Source organism: Erythrolamprus reginae, chromosome 1 (assembly GCF_031021105.1).
Source record: "Erythrolamprus reginae isolate rEryReg1 chromosome 1, rEryReg1.hap1, whole genome shotgun sequence".
Lineage (NCBI taxonomy): Eukaryota > Metazoa > Chordata > Lepidosauria > Squamata > Dipsadidae > Erythrolamprus > Erythrolamprus reginae.
The window spans coordinates 420,349,558-420,371,086 of NC_091950.1; the positions used below are offsets into that span (position 1 = coordinate 420,349,558).

At 43.8% G+C, this 21,529-nt stretch overlaps 1 protein-coding gene and 1 long non-coding RNA gene across 2 annotated transcripts in view; one reads left to right on the forward strand and one right to left on the reverse strand.

Annotated features, from left to right (window-relative positions):
• Positions 1–1,946: 1,946 nt before the first annotated feature.
• Positions 1,947–6,222, forward strand: LOC139158021 (uncharacterized). Its single transcript, XR_011557597.1, has 2 exons — positions 1,947–4,397; positions 5,789–6,222. It is a non-coding gene; the product is annotated as an uncharacterized lncRNA (long non-coding RNA).
• The window catches only part of PPM1E (protein phosphatase, Mg2+/Mn2+ dependent 1E), a 131,555-nt gene continuing 115,574 nt past the window's right edge, over positions 5,549–21,529 (reverse strand). The window contains exons 4-7 of the mRNA XM_070735396.1: positions 20,685–20,873; positions 13,180–13,323; positions 11,776–11,869; positions 5,549–8,042 (exon numbers count right to left, since the gene is read on the reverse strand). Coding sequence (XP_070591497.1) covers positions 6,970–8,042; positions 11,776–11,869; positions 13,180–13,323; positions 20,685–20,873 — 1,500 coding nt within the window. The 3' untranslated portion in view covers positions 5,549–6,969. The remainder of the gene's footprint in view (positions 8,043–11,775; positions 11,870–13,179; positions 13,324–20,684; positions 20,874–21,529) is intronic.

Below are 21,529 nucleotides of genomic sequence, written 5' to 3' on the forward strand. Positions count from 1 at the left end.
TCACTACCGGCTCAAGGTTGATTCAGCCTTCCATCCTTCCAAGGTGGGGAAAATGAAGACCCGGATTGTTGGGGGCAAGAGGCTGATTCTGTAAAGGGCTTAGAGAGGGCTGTAAAAGCACTATGAAGTGGTATATGCTATTGCTATTAAATAAATAGATGCACTTGGGTTCGGCAAGTACAGCTTAGGAAGGACAAGGGCAAAATGGACTGCTAAATTGGCCATGCCCACCCAGTCACAGGGCCACCTAGCACACTCACCAAGCCACACCCACTTAGTCACATGGCCACCTAGCCAGTCTGGTTCCACCCAAAAGTCTGAAAAACTCATGAATTGGCCCCGGGTAACAAATTAACAGAGTTGGAAGGGACCTTATTATTATTATTACTTATTAGATTTGTATGTCACCCCTCTCCGTAGACTCGGGGCGGCTCACAACAATAACAAAGACAAGGTAAGAACAAATCTAATAATTTAAAAAACACTAAAAAAACCCATTATTAAAGCAGACATACACACAAACATACCATGTTTAAACTGTATAGGCCCGGGGGAGATGTCTCAGTTCCCCCATGCCTGACGGCAGAGATGGGTCTTAAGAACTTTACGAAAGGCAAGGAGGGTGGGGGCAGTTCCGATCTCCGGGGGGAGCTGGTTCCAGAGAGTCAGGGCCGCCACAGAGAAGGCTCTTCTCCTGGGTCCCACCAAACGACATTGTTTAGTCGACGGCACCCAGAGAAGGCCAACTCTGTGGGACCTAACCGGTTGCTGGGATTCATGCGGCAGAAGGCGGTCCCGGAGATATTGTGGTCCGATGCCATGAAGGGCTTTATAGGTTATAACCAACACTTTGAATTGTGACCGGAAATTGATCGGCAACCAATGCAGACTGCGGAGTGTCAACTAGTCAACTAATCCAACCCCCTGCCCAAGGAGACCCTGCCTCTTCCTAGGATTGAACTCAAGAGTTTGAGGACTCCTGATATAAATTAAATAATTGTATTCACTGGAGTAGGGGGGAATCCCCCCTCCATTTGTAAATTTTGCTGCTTCATAGTGCCTCTCAGATCATGGTGGTCCTAAACCACGAAAAGGCAAATCTTTGTTTTTCCTTAGACATTTTGCTTCTCATCCAAGCGTCTTCTGTTCTTCAATCAGAACTGAAGAAGCTTCTTGGATGCATAACAAAACATCTTCAAAGAAAGATGAAGCCTTGTTGACTTTGAAAAAGTATTTTCCAGACTCTCTGCTGTGGGTTTGCTGCTATTTTTGCAACACAAAGCTTTGAAAGCAGAAAAGCAGTTAGAAGCAGAAAATCAGTTGATGGTTTAACTACCGACCATACGAAATGAGGAAAACTCAAAGAGTTTGTATTGTTCGTCATTAAAGAAGTAGACAGGAAAGTTAGGATTTGTTGTTTTATTAAGGTACTGGTAGAGGTTGAACATAGTCCTTATTCGAACAGCTTTAATAAATAAAATATGGCTAATACACGATTCCTACGAAAGTCATTAAAGTTACTGGAATAAAGTTTTCAGCCGATCCCAACCTGTTAATAAATCATTTCTACTAAACCGACTTAGTCTGTTAGTGTTGAGGACAACACAATTAACTTTCAATAGCTCTGTAATATGCTTGGCATTCTTAAGAATGCAGTTCTAGCATTTTAGTAATAAATGAGGAATGTCATTAATCTTTTTCTTTCTTTCTTTCCAACAGCAGGGATAGTTAGATACATGTTTTATCCCGTCAAATCAAATTTGACATTGCACAATACTTCAACAGGTTAATACTGGTGGCTAAATGTTTAGTCTTACTGTAGAGCTTATATTATAGAGAAATCACACATTTTTAATGGGTGTAAGTACCCTCACTGGTGGCATTATTATTTGTGGTCCTTTTCGCTCTGGAGCCAAACAAGCTGATTATTGGAAAGCTGTCCAGTTTCTTAATTAATCTCAGGTTCTTAGGCAAGGTAAAGGGGCCATTTTAACTACAATTTCTTTTTTTTTCTTTTTTGCATTGAACTTAACACTGCATAGCTGTTCCCTTTGAATACACAACAGTGGAGTACTGTAAACACAGGACAGGTAGGTTTTAATTTGAAAAATTATATGGAAGCAGGGGAGGGCTAGATGCTGTCTAGAGCAGGGGTCTTCAACCTTGGCAACTTTAAGGCTTGTGGACTTCAACTCCCAGAGTTCCTCAGCCACCCTTTCTAAGCTGCCAGAACAAACTCCTCTTTGGTAACTTCCACTTTTTTTTTCTACCGTGTTTCCCCGAAAATAAGACACTGTCTTATATTAATGTTTGCTCCAAAAGTTGAGCTACGTCTTATTTTCCGGGGGGGGGGGGGGGGGGTTGCCTTATATTTCTCAAATAAGACAAATTCACAGGCAGAAAAGCTGACACCCCCAAAGAAAGTGTACCGTATGGTACACTGATTACGGTACGGTACCTGTCAGTATGGCGCCCACACACACAAACGACGGCACTTATACGGTACAACAGTATACTCCCGTTATTGCAGCTTCTGGCCACCAGAGGAACTACAGTCTACGCACTGTAGTGGAGACTGTAATGGCGGTGAGACAGCAGCAGACTGTGTCTGCTGTACTGGACGGTACAAAGCGATGGAAGGGGCCAGCAGGGGACGCCACATTATTACGGTACCGCTATGAACAGCTTTGAATGGTACCGTATGTTTTCCCACCGTACCGTATGTAAACTTGACTACACCTTATTTTCGGGGGGGTGCCTTATATTAGCAAATTCTGCAAAACCTCTGACATGCCTTACTTTCAGGGTACGTCTTATTTTCGGGGAAACAGGGTATGTCCAGCCAGAGTACTATAGATTTTTCTAATAAGTTCCATATTATTAAGAAGGCTATTAAATCCATTAAAATAGGAAAAACTGACTTGATGGGAAGTAGTACCTCCAGCAGCAGCAGGAGTTGAAGTCCACAAGTCTTATTAAAGTTGCCAAGGTTGGAGGCCCCTGGCCTTGAGTAAGGAGGTCCCTTCCTCTTAAGCCAAGGAGAACTATCCTCTCTTCTTTGCTTTTGTGGGTATGGAGATTGTGCTTTTTCAGGAAGTGTGTAGAAGTCAAGAGTAGGTTCTAAAGTGCTGAGAGTGATCGATGGCACTTCAGGGTATAAATATTTTAACCTTCCTTCTATGCAAGCGCAGGGCAACTGGAGTGGATTAATCAGCCACAGGATGTTACATTTATCTTAGAACCATCCGTTGAGCGGGCCACTCACAATTACGACGGCCCTGGAATGAGTGACTTGCAGCCCATCCTCACGTGCCTGTCACAGCAGCCCCAAGCTCACCTGTTCAGAGTTTGGGCAGCCAGAAGATAGGTACCACGGGTTTAATATCCCGGCGTCACTTCATCGCCGCCCACAAGCAACGAGGACAGGTGTATCTACTTAATGACCATGCAATTCACTTAACAACGGCAGTGTTTTGCTTAACAACCCTAGCCAAAAGGTCAGAAAATCGGATGCGGCTTACTAAACCAGCTGCCTTGCTTAGCGACAGGAACTCCGATTCCAGTTGTGGTGGTAACCTGAGGACTACCTATAATCTCTTTCCTGCTGCAGGAGGTATTCCTCCTAATTCTATCCAGTTTTTAATTGGAGGGGGATTAAAGTCACAGTGGATAAAATGCACAAGCTGGCTCTCAAGCGGCATCCCTCTCCTTGCCAACTGCTACTGCTTCTGTGTGTCTTACACAACTGATGGAGATTTGTGTGAACTTGAGGGATACTTCAGACCTTTATTGGAAAGATTTCAGTATGCAAATATCAAACCACTAGTTAAATACAACAGATTTACCGAACACTTTACAAGACGACCAACGATTAACACGGTTAAATACCTATATTAGTTTTGTTTTTTGTTTTGTTGTATATTTTCACCAGCTAAAAGGATCAAAATACAAGATACCGAACATTAAGATTATCGTTAGTTTAAAAGGAGCTTATTGCTTACGTCAGCAAGCAGCAAATGAGGGCACAGGAGTTTTAACTGAAGAGAATTACTTCCTATTTTACCAGTGGCAATGAAGAAAAAAAACACAGCATGTCACAAAGCACTTTTTTTTTGTCCTTTTTCATTTTTTTTTTGTTTTTGTTTTTGTCTCTTAACGCCTAGTGTCATAGAATCAAGCGGCACAAACCGGAATCAGGAACAACAACTTTTAAAATATGTCATTATTACCACATTTTGGGGGGAGGATATCGCCTCACAAATGGATTCTATACACTTTTATCACTATGTGAGATGAAAGAAATGGACACGCTGTCTGTAACAATATTTTTGTGCTGGACCACAGTAAGAATCCATTGACCGGTTCTTTCCTGCAGGGTCAAACATGGCAAGCAGCAGGTAATTCGCCTATCAATCCCTAGGCATGAAGTTTTAACTTTGTAAACACAAGAAAGAAAGAAAATGTTTCTGATGTAAAAATTGTTTTTAACATTAGATTTGTACGTTGTGTATTTGTTGTTGTGAGCCGCTCCAAGTCCTTGGAGAGGGGCGGCATACAAATCTAATAAATTATTATTATTATTATTATTATGTCCCACAATTAGTACCTACCAAGGATGCCTGTGTTTGGGGAAGAGCATCCAATATTCTAACGTGCAGCTTACGAACTTGGTTGCATCTTCAGATAATTGCTTATGCACATTGCATTGAAGATAGCAACTGGATCTATCTCCACTCGACTGATCTGAAAGTTTTTCAGACAAGGTCGCGCGCAAATTGCGGCTGTCTGCTCATCTCGTCACACTCTCCATAGCGTGTCACACCTAAGCTTGTAGTTGCCAAATAACAAAGAAATAATTCTTCCCCTTTTCTGTAATTATGCCTAAAGCTAAGGCTTTAAATCTCCTTTCACGGCATAAAACTACTGTTTCCTCTTGTCCGGTGTTGGTCACCCTTGCAATTTTTATAAGGCGTGGACGTCCAATTCCCAGAATTCCCCAGCTAGCATGGCTGGCTAGGGAATTTTGGGAGTTGAAATCCACATGTCTTAAAAGTTGCTCGTGTTGAAACTCACTGCTCTCGTGGCAGCTTCATGAAGAGTGGACTTCCAACTCCCAGAATGGCTGGAGAATTCTGGGAGTTGAAGTCCAACCTCACAAAGTTGAGCTGGGTGACAAACAAGGCTGCTGGAAAATCTTTTCCCAATATGGCATCCGTCACGATTTCCAATTCCGATGTCCAGTTTTTGAGGGCTGCAGTTCCAAAACCTCTAAAGGGTGCCTAGCTAAGGATGACCTCAAATACATATATATATATATATCAAACTGTCAGACCACAAATTAAGGTTCAGAAATATTTTCTAATCGTCAGTAATCTCAAGTTTTCGGTAACTATTTAAATCTGTGCAAATGACAGAGTGTGCTGGTTAGTTTTACCGATCAGAACATTGTGGAATTTTCGTGAGTTTTTTTAAGGTAGTGTAAGCGGTTTGCTGAATATTTTAAGTATCTAAAAGGCATGCTTTATTCTGTTACATCCCAGCTACTTAGTTTATGTGAAAATTAGTGTTTATTTCAAGAGTATTTTATTCATCAGGGTTAAAATAACAAATGGAAGGCAATCCTCATACTCTCACCCGGAACCTCTAACTGGCCATTTAAATCTCCAAAATTTTACATCCTTTTTCTAATGTTGCTAGAGTAGATGGCCGCGCTCATACTTTATTTCTTGTGATTATGTTTCCAGCTACTCTAGACATTCCTGGTTTGTTTCATTTTCTATTCTTACAGCCTCTTCAGTTGAAACATGCAAGCAATTGGAGCGAAAACATTTCTGACACGCGATTCTTTCTTTTTTTTTTTTTAAAAGAGGATCACAACTTCTTACCTGGGAAAGCAGAACTGATGACAAATTGGCGGTTTAAATGAGTTTTCAATAGGACAGCGTGACTTGTATCTGAACCGATTTTTACATCAGTTTGACACCTGAGATAAAAAGGACTGGGAAAGAGAGCGTGGCGGCGTGAATCAGCCGTAAAATGATGATAAATCTTAAAACTGTTTAAGCATTATTACTTTGCCCCCACCCCTGTTTAAAAGGCTTGAGCTGTCATTAAAGAACACCTCCCTCCCCAGAACCTCCCCAAACAAGTTAACCATGATTTCACTATCGTTTCAATTTTAGCGGCAAAATAAATAAATAAAAGCTACAAAAGCTTGGCATAGCATTGCTTCTCCTTGCCCCATATTCTCAATGGGAGGAACCAAAAATTAAAAGATTGAATAGATCTCTCGAACTGCATCTGAAGGGTCGGGAGGGCCCAGGTGCTAGATTGAACCTCCCCTATGGCTTTTTAACAACGAACCTGCAAAACGACCTGATAACGTAATTTTTGCTTTACCGGATTAAAGAAGCCCAGTCCCCAAAAGGATTCCTCGTACGCCTCCCTACTTCCTCCTCTCCGCCACTTACAAAAAAGCCACCAAAAACCCAACCCACATCGGTTCTAGAAAGTCTTTCTGAAAATATTGCTCCGCAGACTTCTCTCATAACGGGTTTTTCTCTCTCTCTTTTTTTTTTTGCAAATTCTTTTTTAAATGGCACTTTCCTGTCTTGTCCAGCGAGTCCGTAAGAATCTCCAGTTCCCACGAAGAAATGAAGCTACTACATAAAGAGTACATACAGATCTATGCGAGTGTGTTGTTTGTACATGAAAGAGAGAGACTGAATGTGTCCACAAAGTTGCTCGAGAGACTGGTATGCCAATCCTTGTGGTGGTGGGGGTTTCCACCCCAATTTTTGGAGACAAACACTTGTTTGGTTCCCAGGATGTATGTACATGAGCAGAGCCTTCCGTGGTATCCTAATTCTGAAACGCTCCCTCCGAATTACTTCTAATTCTGTGAATGTCTAGCCTATTGAAGAAGAAGAGGGGGAAAGAAAAGAAGTAAAATACAAAGGAGGGAAGGTCTTATTTTTTACAACTCCACAGCAGCCACGGGTCTGGCGGTATACAGGGACTTGGCCTTAACATCAAGAAAATACTCTCGCCGTGACCTTGATGACAACCAAGGGAAACGTGCCCAGGATGGCTTCTTAGGAACTTGTTCCTACGGCCATTTAGGTGGTTGGGTGAGTAGAGGGTTAAACCTTCCGGGCAGAAAAGGGACTTCTGCTCAAAGAGAAGCCCATTGAGCTTCGGCTTCAGTCTCGCTAACCGTTGCCACCGCTTGGGGTCGCAGAAATAAAAGTGTGAGAAAATGGAAGCTTTTCTCCCCCACGACTTGAACCACAGGCCTTCGGGCCCGGTGGGAATCGGGGCCTCCACCAACACCACGCTGCAATCCCCCGGGCTTGGAGAGCCCACGTTCACAGAACCCCGGAGTGCATTCTGCCGCTGGGGAGAAGCGCCGTCCCGTCCCTTGCCGTCTCCCAAAACGCCTTGACTCAAAATCGCCCTCTTTGGTACGCCGGCGCTGAAGACTTGATCCGGAGAAAGGCGTTTGGCACTGTGGATTTTGCCCGCTTCCATTTTCCTCAGGTCTAAGCAGCTGGGGTCTTCCAAGACGTTGACGGCAGAACCTGCGCTCAAGGTAGTTCTGTCCGTGAAGGAATCCACTCTGCCGTCATAGCCCAAATCGGCAGGCGCCGAGACCTGGTGCTGAGGCCACTGTCTCTTGCAATCTCCCTGGTTCTCTTTGTCATCGCCGCTGTCCTCTTGCCCTCCTTGGAAAGAGTTCTCGGTCCACTCGGATTCCTCGCTGACGCTGACGGCGGCGCTCATATCCCTGAGAAAGACCACAATGACGGTGATGTTGTCGCTGGAGCCGGCGTCTCGAGCAGAAGCCACCAACTTGTGGGCTACCATGCTGCTGTCCCCGTTGTTCTCCTTCAGGTGGTCAGCCACCACTTTCACCGCCTCGTCCGGGTTCACCGTGTCGTAGAAGCCGTCGCAGGCCAGAATGAGGTAGTCCTCCGACCCATCCAGCAGTGTGGATCCAGAATCCGCTTCTCCACAGATGTAAGGCTTGTGCTCTGCATCACCTGAAACAGTGAGACAAAAACAAAACGATATATATACAGCAGTACCTCATGATACGGACCCCTCGTCTCATGAGCTTTTCGAGATACGAACCTGGAGTTCAGGATTTTTATGCCTCTTCTTACAAACTTTTTTCGCCTTATGAACCCGCCGCCGTGAACGCCGAACCTGGAAGTTCGGCAAAAGTTCAGGTTTGGCGTTCAGGTTTGGGAGGCTGCCAAGAAGCTCTGCCGCCTGGCTGTCAGCTTTGCAGAAGAGCCGGGGGGCTTCTCGGCCAATCGGGAGGCTCAAACGGAGGTGGGGAATCCCAATAGGGAATTCGATGGGAGTAGCTTTGACATCACGGAGACGTCCTTCCTGGCCAGCCGAAACATGGACTCCAGGAAGGACGTCTTCGTGACGTCAAAGCTCTGCCCATGGAATTCCCTATTGGGATTCCCCACCTCTGTTTGAGCCTCCCGACCGGCTGAAAGCTCCGCGGCTCTTCTGCAAAGGTGACAGCCGGGCGGCAGCGCTTCTCAAACCTGAACGCCGAACCCGAACTTTTGCCAAAATTCCGGGTTTGGTATTCGAGGGAACGCCGAGAAGCCCCCCGGCTGTTTCAAAAGGTGACAGCCGGGCGGTGGCGCTTCTCAGCGGCCTCCCGAACCCGAACTTTTGCCGAACTTTTTGGGTTCGGATTCAGGAGAACGCTGAGAAGCCCCCTGGCTGTTTCAAAAGGTGACAGCCAGACGGCGGCGCCCAGCAGAGTGCCGTTTTTGCAATTTTTTTCCCCTTGCACGCATTAATCCATTTTACATTGTTTCCTATGGGAAACATTGTTTCATCTTACAAACTTTTTGCCTTACGACCCTCCCTCCCAGAACCAATTAAGTTTGTAAGATGAGGTATCACTGTATATATATTTCTACTAATTTTTTCTCATCCTTCCTATCCCCCATCTCCTCCCACTTAGGACTGTGTATGACTATAACTTGTTGCTTGTATCCTAAGATTTTTATTAGTATTGATTGTTTCTTCATTGCTTATTTGACCCTTATGACAAAAATTGTTTTTACCTCATAATTCTTGACAAATGTATCTTTTTCTTTTATGTACACTGAGAGCATAGGCACCAAAGACAACTTCCTTGTGTGTCCAATCATCACACTTGGCCAATAAAGAATTCTATTCTATTCATAGATCTGGCCCGCGGGGCCATTCTGGAAAAAAGTGAAGGACCCGCCCGCTGTGCCTCTGCCATCCAAAATGGTGCTCAGGTGGGTCAAAGGCACTCGAGCTCCCACAGGCGCCTGCGACACAATAGAATTCTTTATTGGCCAAGTGTGATTGGACACACAAGGAATTTGTCTTTGGTACATATGATCTCAGTGTACATAAAAGGAAAAAGATACATTTGTCAAGAATCATGGCTTAATGATTGTCATAGGGGTCAAATAAACAATATTTGATTGTCATAGGGGTCAAATAATCAATATTAATAAAAATCTTAGGATACAAGCAACAAGTTACAGTCATACAGTTATAAGTGGGAGGAAATGGGTGATAGGAAGGATGAGAAAAAACTGGAAGAAATAGTAGTACAGACTTAGTAAACAGTTTGGCAGTGTTGAGGGAATTATTTGTTTAGCAGAGTGATGGCGTTTGGGAAAAAACTCTTGTGTTTAGTTGTCTTGGTTTGCAGTGCTCTGTGGCAACATTTTGAGGGCAGGAGTTGAAACAGTTTGTGTCCAGGATGCGAGGGGTCAGTCAATATTTTCACAGCCCTCTTTTTGATAGTGACATAGAGTGTTTAAGTGATATAGATTACCTCAGGGACCGCCTTCTGCTGCACGAATCCCAGCCACCAGTTAGGTCCCACAGAGTGGATCTTCTCCGGGTCCCGTCAACCAAACTGTTGTTTGGCGAAACCCAGGGGAAGAGCCTTCTCTGTGGCGGCCCTGGCCCTCTGGAACCAACTCCCCCCAGAGATTAGAATTGCCCCCACACTCCTTGCCTTTCGTAAGCTGCTTAAAACCCACCTCTGCCGCCAGGCATGGGGGAATTGAGATACACTCTCCCCCTAGGCATTTAAAATTTTATGCATGGTATGTCTGTATGTATGATTGGTTTTTTTATATAATGGGTTTTAACTGTTTTTAGTATTGGATTATACTGTTTTGTTACTGTTGTTAGCCGCCCCGAGTCTGCAGAGAGGGGTGGCATACAAATCCGATAGATAGATAGATAGATAGATAGATAGATAGATAGATAGATAGATAGATAGATAGATAGATAGATAGATAGATGATAGATAGATAGATAGATAGATAGATAGATAGATATAGATAGATAGATGATAGATAGATAGATAGATAGATAGATAGATAGATAGATAGATAGATAGATAGATAGATAGATAGATAGATAGATAGATAGTGTTGTGGTTCAGCCTGAGGCTGCTCAGGGACCGTCTGTGTCTCTGCTGGCTCCATGCCCGGAGGAGGATGACAGCGAAGAGGAGGGGGCTGAACAGTCGGACAGGGGAGAGGAAAATCAGGAATGGGATGAAGGAGAACAGCATGAGAGTCCCGGGGGGGGGGGGGTGCTCTCCCCAGCCAGTAGTTTGGAGTCATTAGGTGATGACGCTCAAGCCGTCATTGACATGCGACAGAGACGGTCAGATCAAAGAAAGGAGCAATTAAAGAAGTATTATCAGCACTGAATTAGGAACAGCTGGGTTTGGGTGTGGTCCTCCTTAGCAGGGTTTAAAAGGCAGGCAAGCCCTTGAAGCCATGTGGAGTGTTATCAGTTTGGAGTTGCGTTATCCTGTCTTGTTTCTCGGCGTCTCTGTTCCTGGCTTGTGGCCCAGCAGCTTTGGAAGACCCGTGGGAGGTGTAGGTCTGCTATCTACAGCCTCGGCTTGGCAGCAAGAATCCTGTATTGCTGCATGGACTTTTGCCTTAGTGGATATATCTGAAGATACAGCATTTTCCTGTTTGTAAGGACATTTTCTGTTACCTGTGTTTTTCTTGAATTTTATAAAGCTGCCTTTGCCTTTTACCAGTGTGTCTGGCTTCTCTTTTTGGGTTGGTATTGGCTTCTGGAGTGACCCAGACAGAACAGGTAGATAGATAGATAGATAGATAGATAGATAGATAGATAGATAGATAGATAGATAGATAGATAGATAGATAGATAGATAGATAGATAGATAAGATAGATAATAAATAATAAATAAATAAATAAAAGATAGATAGATAGATAGATATAGACAGATAGATAGATAGATAGATAGATAATAAATAATAAATAAATAAATAAAAGATAGATAGATAGATAGATAGATAGATAAAGATAGATAGATAGATAGATAGATAATAAATAATAAATAAATAAAAGATAGATAGATAGATAGATAGATAGATAGATAGATAGATAGATAGATAGATAGATAGATAGATAGATAGAGCTGGCCATCCCCACCCTGGCTATGCCCCCCCCCCGCACCCTACCCCGAAGTCAAACAACCCTGATGCAACCCTCAATGAAATGGAGTTTGACACCCCTCCGTTAAACCATCAATCACTTGTAATCCCTTTTTCTAATGCTTTCAGAAGCTCCAAAAGTATCGAGTGGGCATTTTCATTCAATTTCCCCACTTCCGGCTGCAGCACTTCCTGACTCTCAGCAATTCACATGAATAATTGTATATTTATTACAAAAGGATGCAACACGTAGCATTTTGTCCCCTACCAATGGCTCTGGAGACGGAAAGACTCCCGTTGACTCGCCAGGCGCCAAACCAGACCACGCAGCCTCCAAGGGCCTCAATGCGTTTCTTCTCATCCTAAAGCAGAAGACAAATCACCCATTGGTTGATCTTCCTGCTACCGCCACGGAATCTAATTAAGCTCTTACAGTACACACATTTCCTCAATTTCCATCCCAAACCATAAAAACAAATTATTCTATCTTTTTTATCTTTTCTAACTTTTAAAAAAACCCTCCTTTTTTACGATCCCGTAACCCCTTAATTTGGGATGGAATTGGGGCAACTGGATGGAGCTGTGACCGGCTGCCCTTCCTGATGCCATGCAGGGTTCGCAGTAGATATTTTTTCCTTTGCGTCCTAGGAGAGAAACATCTGCCATTACCTAGGATTGAACTGTCAACCTTCCAAATGGGAGGCAAGCATCGTCAATAGGCTACCATGCCATTCTACATTATTCTCTCTCTCTCTTTTTCTTTCTCTCTCATCTGTCTGTCTGTCTACTTTAGAAACATAGAAGTCTGACGGCAGAAAAAGACCTCCTGGTCCATCTAGTCTGCCCTTATACTATTTCCTGTATTTTATCTTAGGATGGATATATGTTTATCCCAGACATGTTTAAATTCAGTGACTGTGGATTTATCTACCACGTCTGCTGGAAGTTTGTTCCAAGGATCTACTACTCTTTGAGTAAAATAAATTTTTCTCATGTTGCTTTTGATCTTTCCCCCAACTAACTGCAGATTGTGTCCCCTTGTTCTTGTGTTCACTTTCCTATTAAAAACACTTCCCTCCTGAACCTTATTTAACCCTTTAACATATTTAAACGTTTCGATCATGTCCCCCCTTTTCCTTCTGTCCTCCAGACTATACAGATTGAGTTCATGAAGTCTTTCCTGATACGTTTTATGCCTAAGACCTTCCACCATTCTTGTAGCCCGTCTTTGGACCCGTTCAATTTTGTCAATATCTTTTTGTAACTGAACACAGTATTCCAAATGTGGTCTCACCAGCATTCTATATAGCGGGATCATAATCTCCCTCTTCTTGCTTGCTATACCTCTAGCCATGCAGCCAAGCCTCCTACTTGCTTTCCCTACCGCCTGACTGCACTTTTCACCCATTTTGAGACTGTCAGAAATCAATACCCCTAAATCCTTTGTTACTTGGTACCTCCTACTTCTATCCCAGTCTATCACTCTATATCTGTCTACATCTGTCTGTCTGTCTATCATCTATCTGTCATTATCCCACACTTTGGAACCGCCCATCTTACCTCACAGAGGGGATTCTGGGCAGTGTACAGTAAAATATTAAAACACAAGAACAGTATATCAGCCGAGCCTCCATATTCTGTGAGGGGTTTTGTAGTCCTACAGTGGACTCACCTCCCGGTCTGGTTTATGAGGCTTCATCAGTTCTACCGCCTGGCCCCTTTTCACGAGCATGACTTGAGAGTCTCCCAGCCAGGCCACGTACAACATATTCCCTCGGATGAACGTCACAACACCTGTGGTGCCACATCGCAAGCTCTGGAAAGAGAAAACACAACCGTCGTTAGGGCACACTTGAGATAACGGAAACGTAAGCGTCAGGCCGAAACCATCATTTGAGTTGTTATTATTATTATTATTATTATTATTATTATTATTATTAATTAGATTTGTATGCCGCCCCTCTCCGTAGACTTGGGGCGGCTCACAACAATAACATAGACAATGTAAGAACAAATCTAATAATTTAATAAGCACTAAAAAACCCATTATTAAAAGCAAACATACACACAAACATACCATGTATAAACTGTATAGGCCCGGGGGAGATGTCTCAGTTCCCCCATGCCTGACGGCAAAGATGGGTCTTAAGAACTTTACGAAAGGCAAGGAGGGTGGTGGCAGTTCTAATCTCCGAGGGGAGCTGGTTTCAGAGGGTCGGGGCCGCCACAGAGAAGGCTCTTCTCCTGGGTCCTGCCAAACGACATTGTTTAGTCGACAGGACCTGGAGAAGGCCAACTCTGTGGGACCTAACTGGTCGCTGGGATTTATGCGGCAGAAGGCGGTCCCGGAGATATTCTGGTCCAATGCCATGAAGGGCTTTAACCAACACTTTGAATTGTGACCGGAAATTGATCGGCAACCAATGCAGACTGCGGAGTGTTGGTGTAACATGGGCATACCTTGGGAAGCCCATGATTGCTCTCGCACCTGCATTCTGCAGGATCTGAAGTTTCCGAACACTTTTCAAAGGTAGCCCCAAGTAGAGAGCGTTACAGTAGTCGAGCCTCGAGGTGATGAGGGCATGAGTGACTGTGAGCAGTGAGTCCCGGTCCAAATAGGGCCGCAACTGGTGCAGCAGGCGAACCTGGGCAAACACCCCCCTTGCCACAGCTGAAAGATGTTTCTCTAATGTGAGCTGTGGATCAAGGAGGACGCCCAAGTTGCGGAACCTCTCTGAGGGGGTCAATAGTTCCCCCTCCAGGGTTATGGACGGACAGATGGAGTTGCCACATATCATGCTTAGAATGTACAGTGGTACCTCTACCTACGAATGCCTCCACTTACGAACTTTTCTAGATACAAACCGGGTGTTCAAGATTTTTTTTGCCTCTTCTCACAAACCATTTTTCACTTACGAACCTGAGCCTGGGAAAATTTCCCGGCCGGCGCCATTACGCATAACGCATGAGCGAGTCTCTCAGAGTGCGTCAGGTGACTGAGTCATTGACCCATTTCCTTTTTGTCCCCGTAACTCATTTTCTATTGTTTCCAGCATCCTTTGTCTCTACCCTTCGGTCGGCCACTTCCTGTGTTCATCTCGGGGCGTCAGCATCCTGCCAAGTTCATCCAGAGTTTTCCTTGTTTGTGATGTTATTTAACATAGAATTGTGTTAAAAAAACAATCGAAAGCAATCGTCAATCATGTCTCCTAAGGTTACTGCAAGAAGCGGCAAGGGTAGTGTTGTGGTTAGCTCTGCCCCAGCTCCTGCCCCAAGGACTGTGGATATGGGGGAGACATCCACATGCTGCAGGCCTGTGTTGCCCCCGGTGGAATCTGCTGATGAAGGCTCCTCTGACCAAGAAGACATGAGTGACAGGGAGGAGGAGAGTGTGGCAGACAGCTCAGAAGGAGATCAATTATCTAGCTCCTCCTTGGATTCCGAACAAGAGTTAATGATACAGCCACGCATGTGGAGAGCGATGCATAGGCAGCAACAACTGAGAGATGATTATCAAAGAAAATGAGGCCACCTGTGGTTGGGTGGGGCTGTGGTCATTAGTGAGGCTGCTATAAAGAGCAGCCTATGGGTTTGGCCATTGTGGAGGATTATCTGATCGTTGTGTTTCGTGCCTGCTTTAATGACTTTGACCTTTTGTGTGCTGATTTCCCCCCGCTTTGAAACTAAACCAGAGCAAAGTGTGTTTCACTTTGTGAAGGAAGAAGGACTGTGAATTGCCTCACGGCTGCAAGCTAAATATCACAGAACTGATAAGGGACTTGTACAAATTACCAGTTCGTTTGGAGACCAGTGCTCTTGGCTATACCAAAAGAGGGCTTGGTTTAAGTGAATTTTCATTATAAAGAACATTGTTTTGAATTTTCAAGCGTGCGTGTCTGAAATTTGTACCTGTGAATTTTTGGGAGGAGTCTACCAGAGAGCCCGACAGAACAGGTAGTCAGAAGAGGGCAATGACTTTCGGGATGGGTTCGCATGCATTATTTGCTTTTACATTAAGTCTTATGGGAAACATTGCTTCTTCGTACGAACCCGGTCACGGAACGAATGAAGTTCATAACTAGAGGTACCGCTGTATTCTGTTGTGGGAATTTGGGAGGGGCTGCGGCATGAGTGATGCAGAGATTGTAGCCATAACAAATTCCTCCTAGATTCTCAAGGTCATCCTTTGTTCGACACCTGCTCGGAAGTTGATGGGAGCAACGGATACGTTGGCATGAAGGAAACTGCTGTCAATGTATGAACTTATGGATGTGGGAACAAGAAGATGAACTTTCAACTAGGTGGAGAAACCCATGGGATTTCAAATTTGGGTTTCTCACAACATGGCTTTGTTAATAAATTGAAACTTTGAGGAATGCTCTGCCTCGGACTCTGATTTAGTTTCTGATGCTATTTGGAACTCTGACACATAGAAACAGAAGATTGAAGGCAGAAAAAGACCTCATGGTCCATCTAGTCTGCCCTTATACTATTTCCTGTATTTTACCTTAGGATGGATATATGTTTATCCCAGGCATGTTTCAATTCAGTTACTGTGGATTTAACAACTACGTCTGCTCGAAGTTTGTTCCAAGCATCTACTACTCTTTCAGTAAAATATTTTCTCACGTTGCTTCCGATCTTTCACCCAACTAACTTTCTCCTTATTTCCATGTTGCTTCTCTCCTTGATTAATTTCCACCCATTGCTTCTTATCCTGCCCTCAGGTGCTTTGGAGAATAGTTGACTCTTTCTTCTTTATGGCAGCCCCTCAAATATTGGAACAGCGCTATCATGTCTCCCCCAGTCACCCAAGAGAGAGTCAAGAGACGTTTTCCAAACCAAACAGGAAACAAAAAGACCAAAATACTTCCTAGGCTCAATCAACATCCAGATAAGCAGGCATTAACTTCAGGATTAAAAATAGACAACTATCAAGAGCTAAACAACAGGGACCTTTATCAACTCAGACAAGCAATCAAACCGTAAATAATAAGGAACTATGAGGAACATTCCCAGCCAATCTGACTGGGCAAGCCATTTGTCTATAAAGAGAGATCTTTATTTAAATGGCCGGTTTATAAACATAGAAACAGAGAAACATAGAAGATTGATGGCAGAAAAAGACCTCCTGGTCCATCTAGTCTGCCCTTATACTATTTCCTGTATTTTATCTTAGGATGGATATATGTTTATCCCAGGCATGTTTAATTTCAGTTACTGTGGATTTACCAACTACATCTGCTGAAAGTTTATTCCAAACATCTACTATTCTTTCAGTCAAATATTTTTTCACGTTGCTTCTGATCTTTCCCCCAACTAACCTCAGATTGTGCCCCCTTGTTCTTGTGTTCACTTTCCTATTAAAAACACTTCCTTCCTGAACCTTACTGAACCCTTGAACATATTTAAATGTTTCGATCATGTCCCCCCTTTCCCTTCTGTCCTCCAGACTATACAGATTGAGTCCATGAAGTCTTTCCTGATACGTTTTATGCTTAAGACCTTCCACCATTCCTGTAGCCCGTCTTTGGGCCCGTTCAATTTTATCAATATCATAGTTTGGGGGCTCTTCTGACATAAAACTGACCAACCCCACAATTGGAAAAACAGAACGTAAAACAGCTTCTTTGTGTTCCAGAAAGTCCTTGACTTAAAACAGTTCACTTAGCGACCGTTCAAAGTTACAATGGAAGTGGAAAAAGTTACTCGAGGACGGTTTTTCACACTTACGACCACCGCAGCATCCCCCATGGACAGGGGTTCAAAATTCAGGCAAAGCGACTCCTATTTCTGATGGTTGAAGCATCCTGGGGGGTGGGGGTCACGTGATCCCCCTTTGCGACGTTCCAACGAGCAAAATCGATGGGGAAGCTGTTGTGGTTGGCTCTGGCCCAGCTCCTGCCCCAGGGAATGGGGAGGTGGATGCAGAAGAAAATTCAACATGTCACAGGCCTGTGTTATTGCCGACAGAATCAGATCAGAGTTTAGTTTCCTGAGACGAAGAAGAAGGTGGGAGTGACCCGGCAGAGGAGGGCTTGGCACACAGCCAAGGCAGTCAATCTTCCTTATCTCCTATAGCTTCAGATGGTGACATTTTGGATCCACGGAAGCGCAGAATTATGCGTAGAAGAGACCAAGAAAGAACATATTACAGGAAATAAGGGAGGCCACCTATGTTTGGGTGGGGCTCCAGTAATTAGGGCTGCTGCTATAAATAGCAGCATGTGGGTTTGGCCGTTGTGGAAGAATATCTGTTGCTGTTTTGTCAGGAATCTTGTGTGCTGGACTTTGTTGCTTTTTCATGCCTTGGAAACCAAAGCAGAGCAGCGTGTGTGTGTGTGTCTCCCTTCGTTGGAAGAAGAAGGGGTGTGAAGTTTCTCCACAGCTGCTGGCTAAGTACTTAATGACTGCTTAAGGGACATTGTACAGACTACCCGGTTGTTTTGGGAAGAGTGCTCTTTGCAATACAAAAAGAGTGCTTAGTTTATTTAGACTTTTGGGATAAAGAACATTGTTTTGAATTTTCAAACGTGTGTGTGTGTGTGTCTGAAATTTGTACCCTTGAATTTTCGGGAGGCTCCTACCAGAGAGCCCGGCAGAACAGAAGCCAGATTGAATTAACCACCTTCCTAACTGAAACAAGTGCAGCGATTCACTTAACAACCATGGCAAGAAAAACTGAGTAAAAATGGAGCAAAAATTCACCTAACTGTCTGTTGTGGTTCAGCCTGAGGCTGCTCAGGGACCAGCTGTGTCTCTGCTGGCTCCATGCCCGGAGGAGGATAACAGCGAAGAGGAGGGGGCTGAACAGTCGGACGGGGGAGAGGAAAGTCAGGAATGGGATGAAGGAGAACAGCATGAGAGTCCCGGGGGGGGGGGGGGGGCTCTCCCCAGCCAGTAGTTTGGAGTCATTAGGTGATGACGCTCAAGCCGTCATTGAGAAGTATTATCAGCACTGAATTAGAAACAGCTGGGTTTGGGTGTGGTCCTCCTTAGCAGGGTTTAAAAGGCAGGCAAGCCCTTGAAGCCATGTGGAGTGTTATCAGTTTGGAGTTGCGTTATCCTGTCTTGTTTCTCGGCGTCTCTGTTCCTGGCTTGTGGCCCAGCAGCTTTGGAAGACCCATGGGAGGTGTAGGTCTGCTATCTACAGCCTCGGCTTGGCAGCAAGAATTCTGTATTGCTGCATGGACTTTTGCCTTCGTGGATATATCTGAAGATACAGCATTTTCCTGTTTGTAAGGACATTTTCTGTTACCTGTGTTTTTCTTGAATTTTATAAAACTGCCTTTGCCTTTTACCAGTGTGTCTGGCTTCTCTTTTTGGGTTGGTATTGGCTTCTGGAGTGACCCAGACAGAACACTGTCTGGTTCAGCAACAGAGGTTTTGGACTCCGTCATCATCGTAAGATGAGGACTACCTGTGCAGATCAATAAGCCGGCGCAAGCAATAAAGATTTTTACCAAGCTGTTTGAAATACTGACATGCAGTTCTGATTTGGAAACCTTCAACGCCCAGGGCAAAGGAAAGAAAAAAACGGGGAGCATCAGTGGCTATGTACCAAACCAGCAACTGTTAATACAAACAGTTAATTTGCTCAGTTTTTCTATTAAAGGAGCAGACAGCAGAGAAGTCTATCAGCTTTACGGTGATCAAAGGCATCCAAAATAGATTCTGCTCCAGGCAAAAGCAAAGCTTTAGGGATTTTCTCAGAACAGGAAATATTTCTAGAGCCACGTTATAAAGGCCAGGGTGAGATCAGTTCGCCAAAACGGAATTATATGATTTCTTTCTCTATTTCGTATACGGGTTTTCCCCAATGAAATAGGATTCCGCAGCAGTTCTTTTGCAACCAGCTTGACCATCTCTTTGAAATTAAGATTTGTTTCCTTTGATGAAGCCACTAGTGTTTGTCATTCAGAAGGTTCCGAGACAGGAAAATGAAAAAAAATTGCGTTGAAAGAGACAGAATTCATCTTTAAATTGTTTTTGAACAAATTATAAAGTTCAGAACTGCAACAATTATCCTTCCGTTCTCTCTGTGCTCCATGCTTCAAATTGCAGGTAGGTTTCTGGCTCGGAGAAAAATAAATCAGATACTGGCAGATAACAACTACAGGTGATTGTAGACTTACAAACATTTCTGCTTAGTGACAGTTGGAAGTTACAATGGCACTGAAAAACGTGACTTATGACCATTTTTCATACTTAACGACTGTTACAACATCACATTCAGTAATGGGCTTCCTACGGGTACAGTCAGGTATGTAGAACCGGTAGAAAAATGATTTTTTTCCCTTCTTTTTTTCCCTTCTGGGCTCTGAGTATGTTATTCCTATCACAGTAGACGAGGTTGAATGTGTATAATTTTAGAAGAGTTGAGCATGTGTGTGTGTGTGTGTGTATGTACATACATATATAGTTTATATAGTAGATAATGTGTTCAGTTCTGGAGACCTCACCTACAAAAAGTTATTGACAAAATTGAACAGGTCCAAAGATGGGCTACAAGAATGGTGGAAGGTCTTAAGCATAAAACGTATCAGGAAAGACTTCATGAACTCAATCTGTATAGTCTGGAGGACAGAAGGAAAAGGGGGACATGATCAAAACATTTAAATATGTGAAAGGGTTAAATAAGGTTCAGGAGAGAAGTGTTTTTAATAGGAAAGTGAACACAAGAACAAGGGGACACAATCTGAAGTTAGTTGGGGGGAAAGATCAGAAGCAACATGAGAAAATATTATTTTACTGAAAGAGTAGTAGATCCTTGGCACAAACTTCCAGCAGACGTGGTTGGTAAATCCAGTCACTGAATTGAAACATGCCTGGGATAAACATCTATGCATCCCAAGATAAAATACAGGAAATAGTATAAGGGCAGACTAGATGGACCATGAGGCCTTTTTCTGCCGTTAATCTTCTATGTTTATATGTTTCCAAGAACGGAACAAAGGTTCTAGACCAGGGATGTCAAACTTCCAGCCTACAGATTGGGTGTGTCACATGTTGGCCATGCCCACCCCTGGTTTAGCGAAGGGGAGAGTTGCGATACATCACATGACGCCCTGTCGTCGCGATTTTGACACCCCTGTTCTAGACTCAGTCCACTCGTAAAATAGGATTCAGAAACCCAGCCCTTGCCCGTTCGCTCAACCGCGGGAGAAGTGCGTTCACCTCTCTGGCTGCCTTCTGCACAAACCGTTCGTCCGTCACCCGGAAGGCTTTGCAGAGGGCTTCGGCGGGGTCGTGCTGGAACGCTTCCTGGTGCACCAAATTCACGTGCAGGTGAATGGAGGCGTAAATGGCAGCGTCCACTCCTCCGTGGCCATCGAACACAGCAAAATAGGCCTGCTCCCCTTGGTCCTGCCAATCAAAAGAGGAGCAAAATCAAAAAGAGGGAAGGAGGCGAGGGCCGGACACTTCTGCAGAACCAGGTTATGCAGAAGGCCTTTATTTTAATTTTTTTAAAACAATTTTTATTGAATTTTAAAAAACAAACACCAAACACTACACAGCAACAATATTAAACTTTCAATAAATTTGTATAAACATTATAAATGCTAAGAAAATAAAAAACAGAACAGAAAAAGCAAAGACAAAAACAAATAAGAAAGAGAAGAGAAAAAACAGACATAAATAAAACATACATTTGGGATATTTACATCCCCTTCTCATTCAGAATTTCAGTCAGAGGTATATACATTTTTAAGCTTATTTTAGTTAACGTATTGCTTTGCATATTTACATATCTGCACCTCTACAACTGTCTGGTTTGGTGCTGCAACCCAACAGGACCGACACAGACTTCAGAGGAGAATCAGAACTGCAGAAAAAACAATTGCTGCCAACCTGCCTTCCATTGAGGACCTGTAGACTGCACGAGTCAAAAAGAGGACACAAATCCTGGACACAAATTGTTTCAATTCCTACCCTCAAAACGTCGCTACAGAGCACTGCACACCAAGACAACTAGACACAAGAACAGTTTTTTCCCGAACGCCATCACTCTACTAAACAAA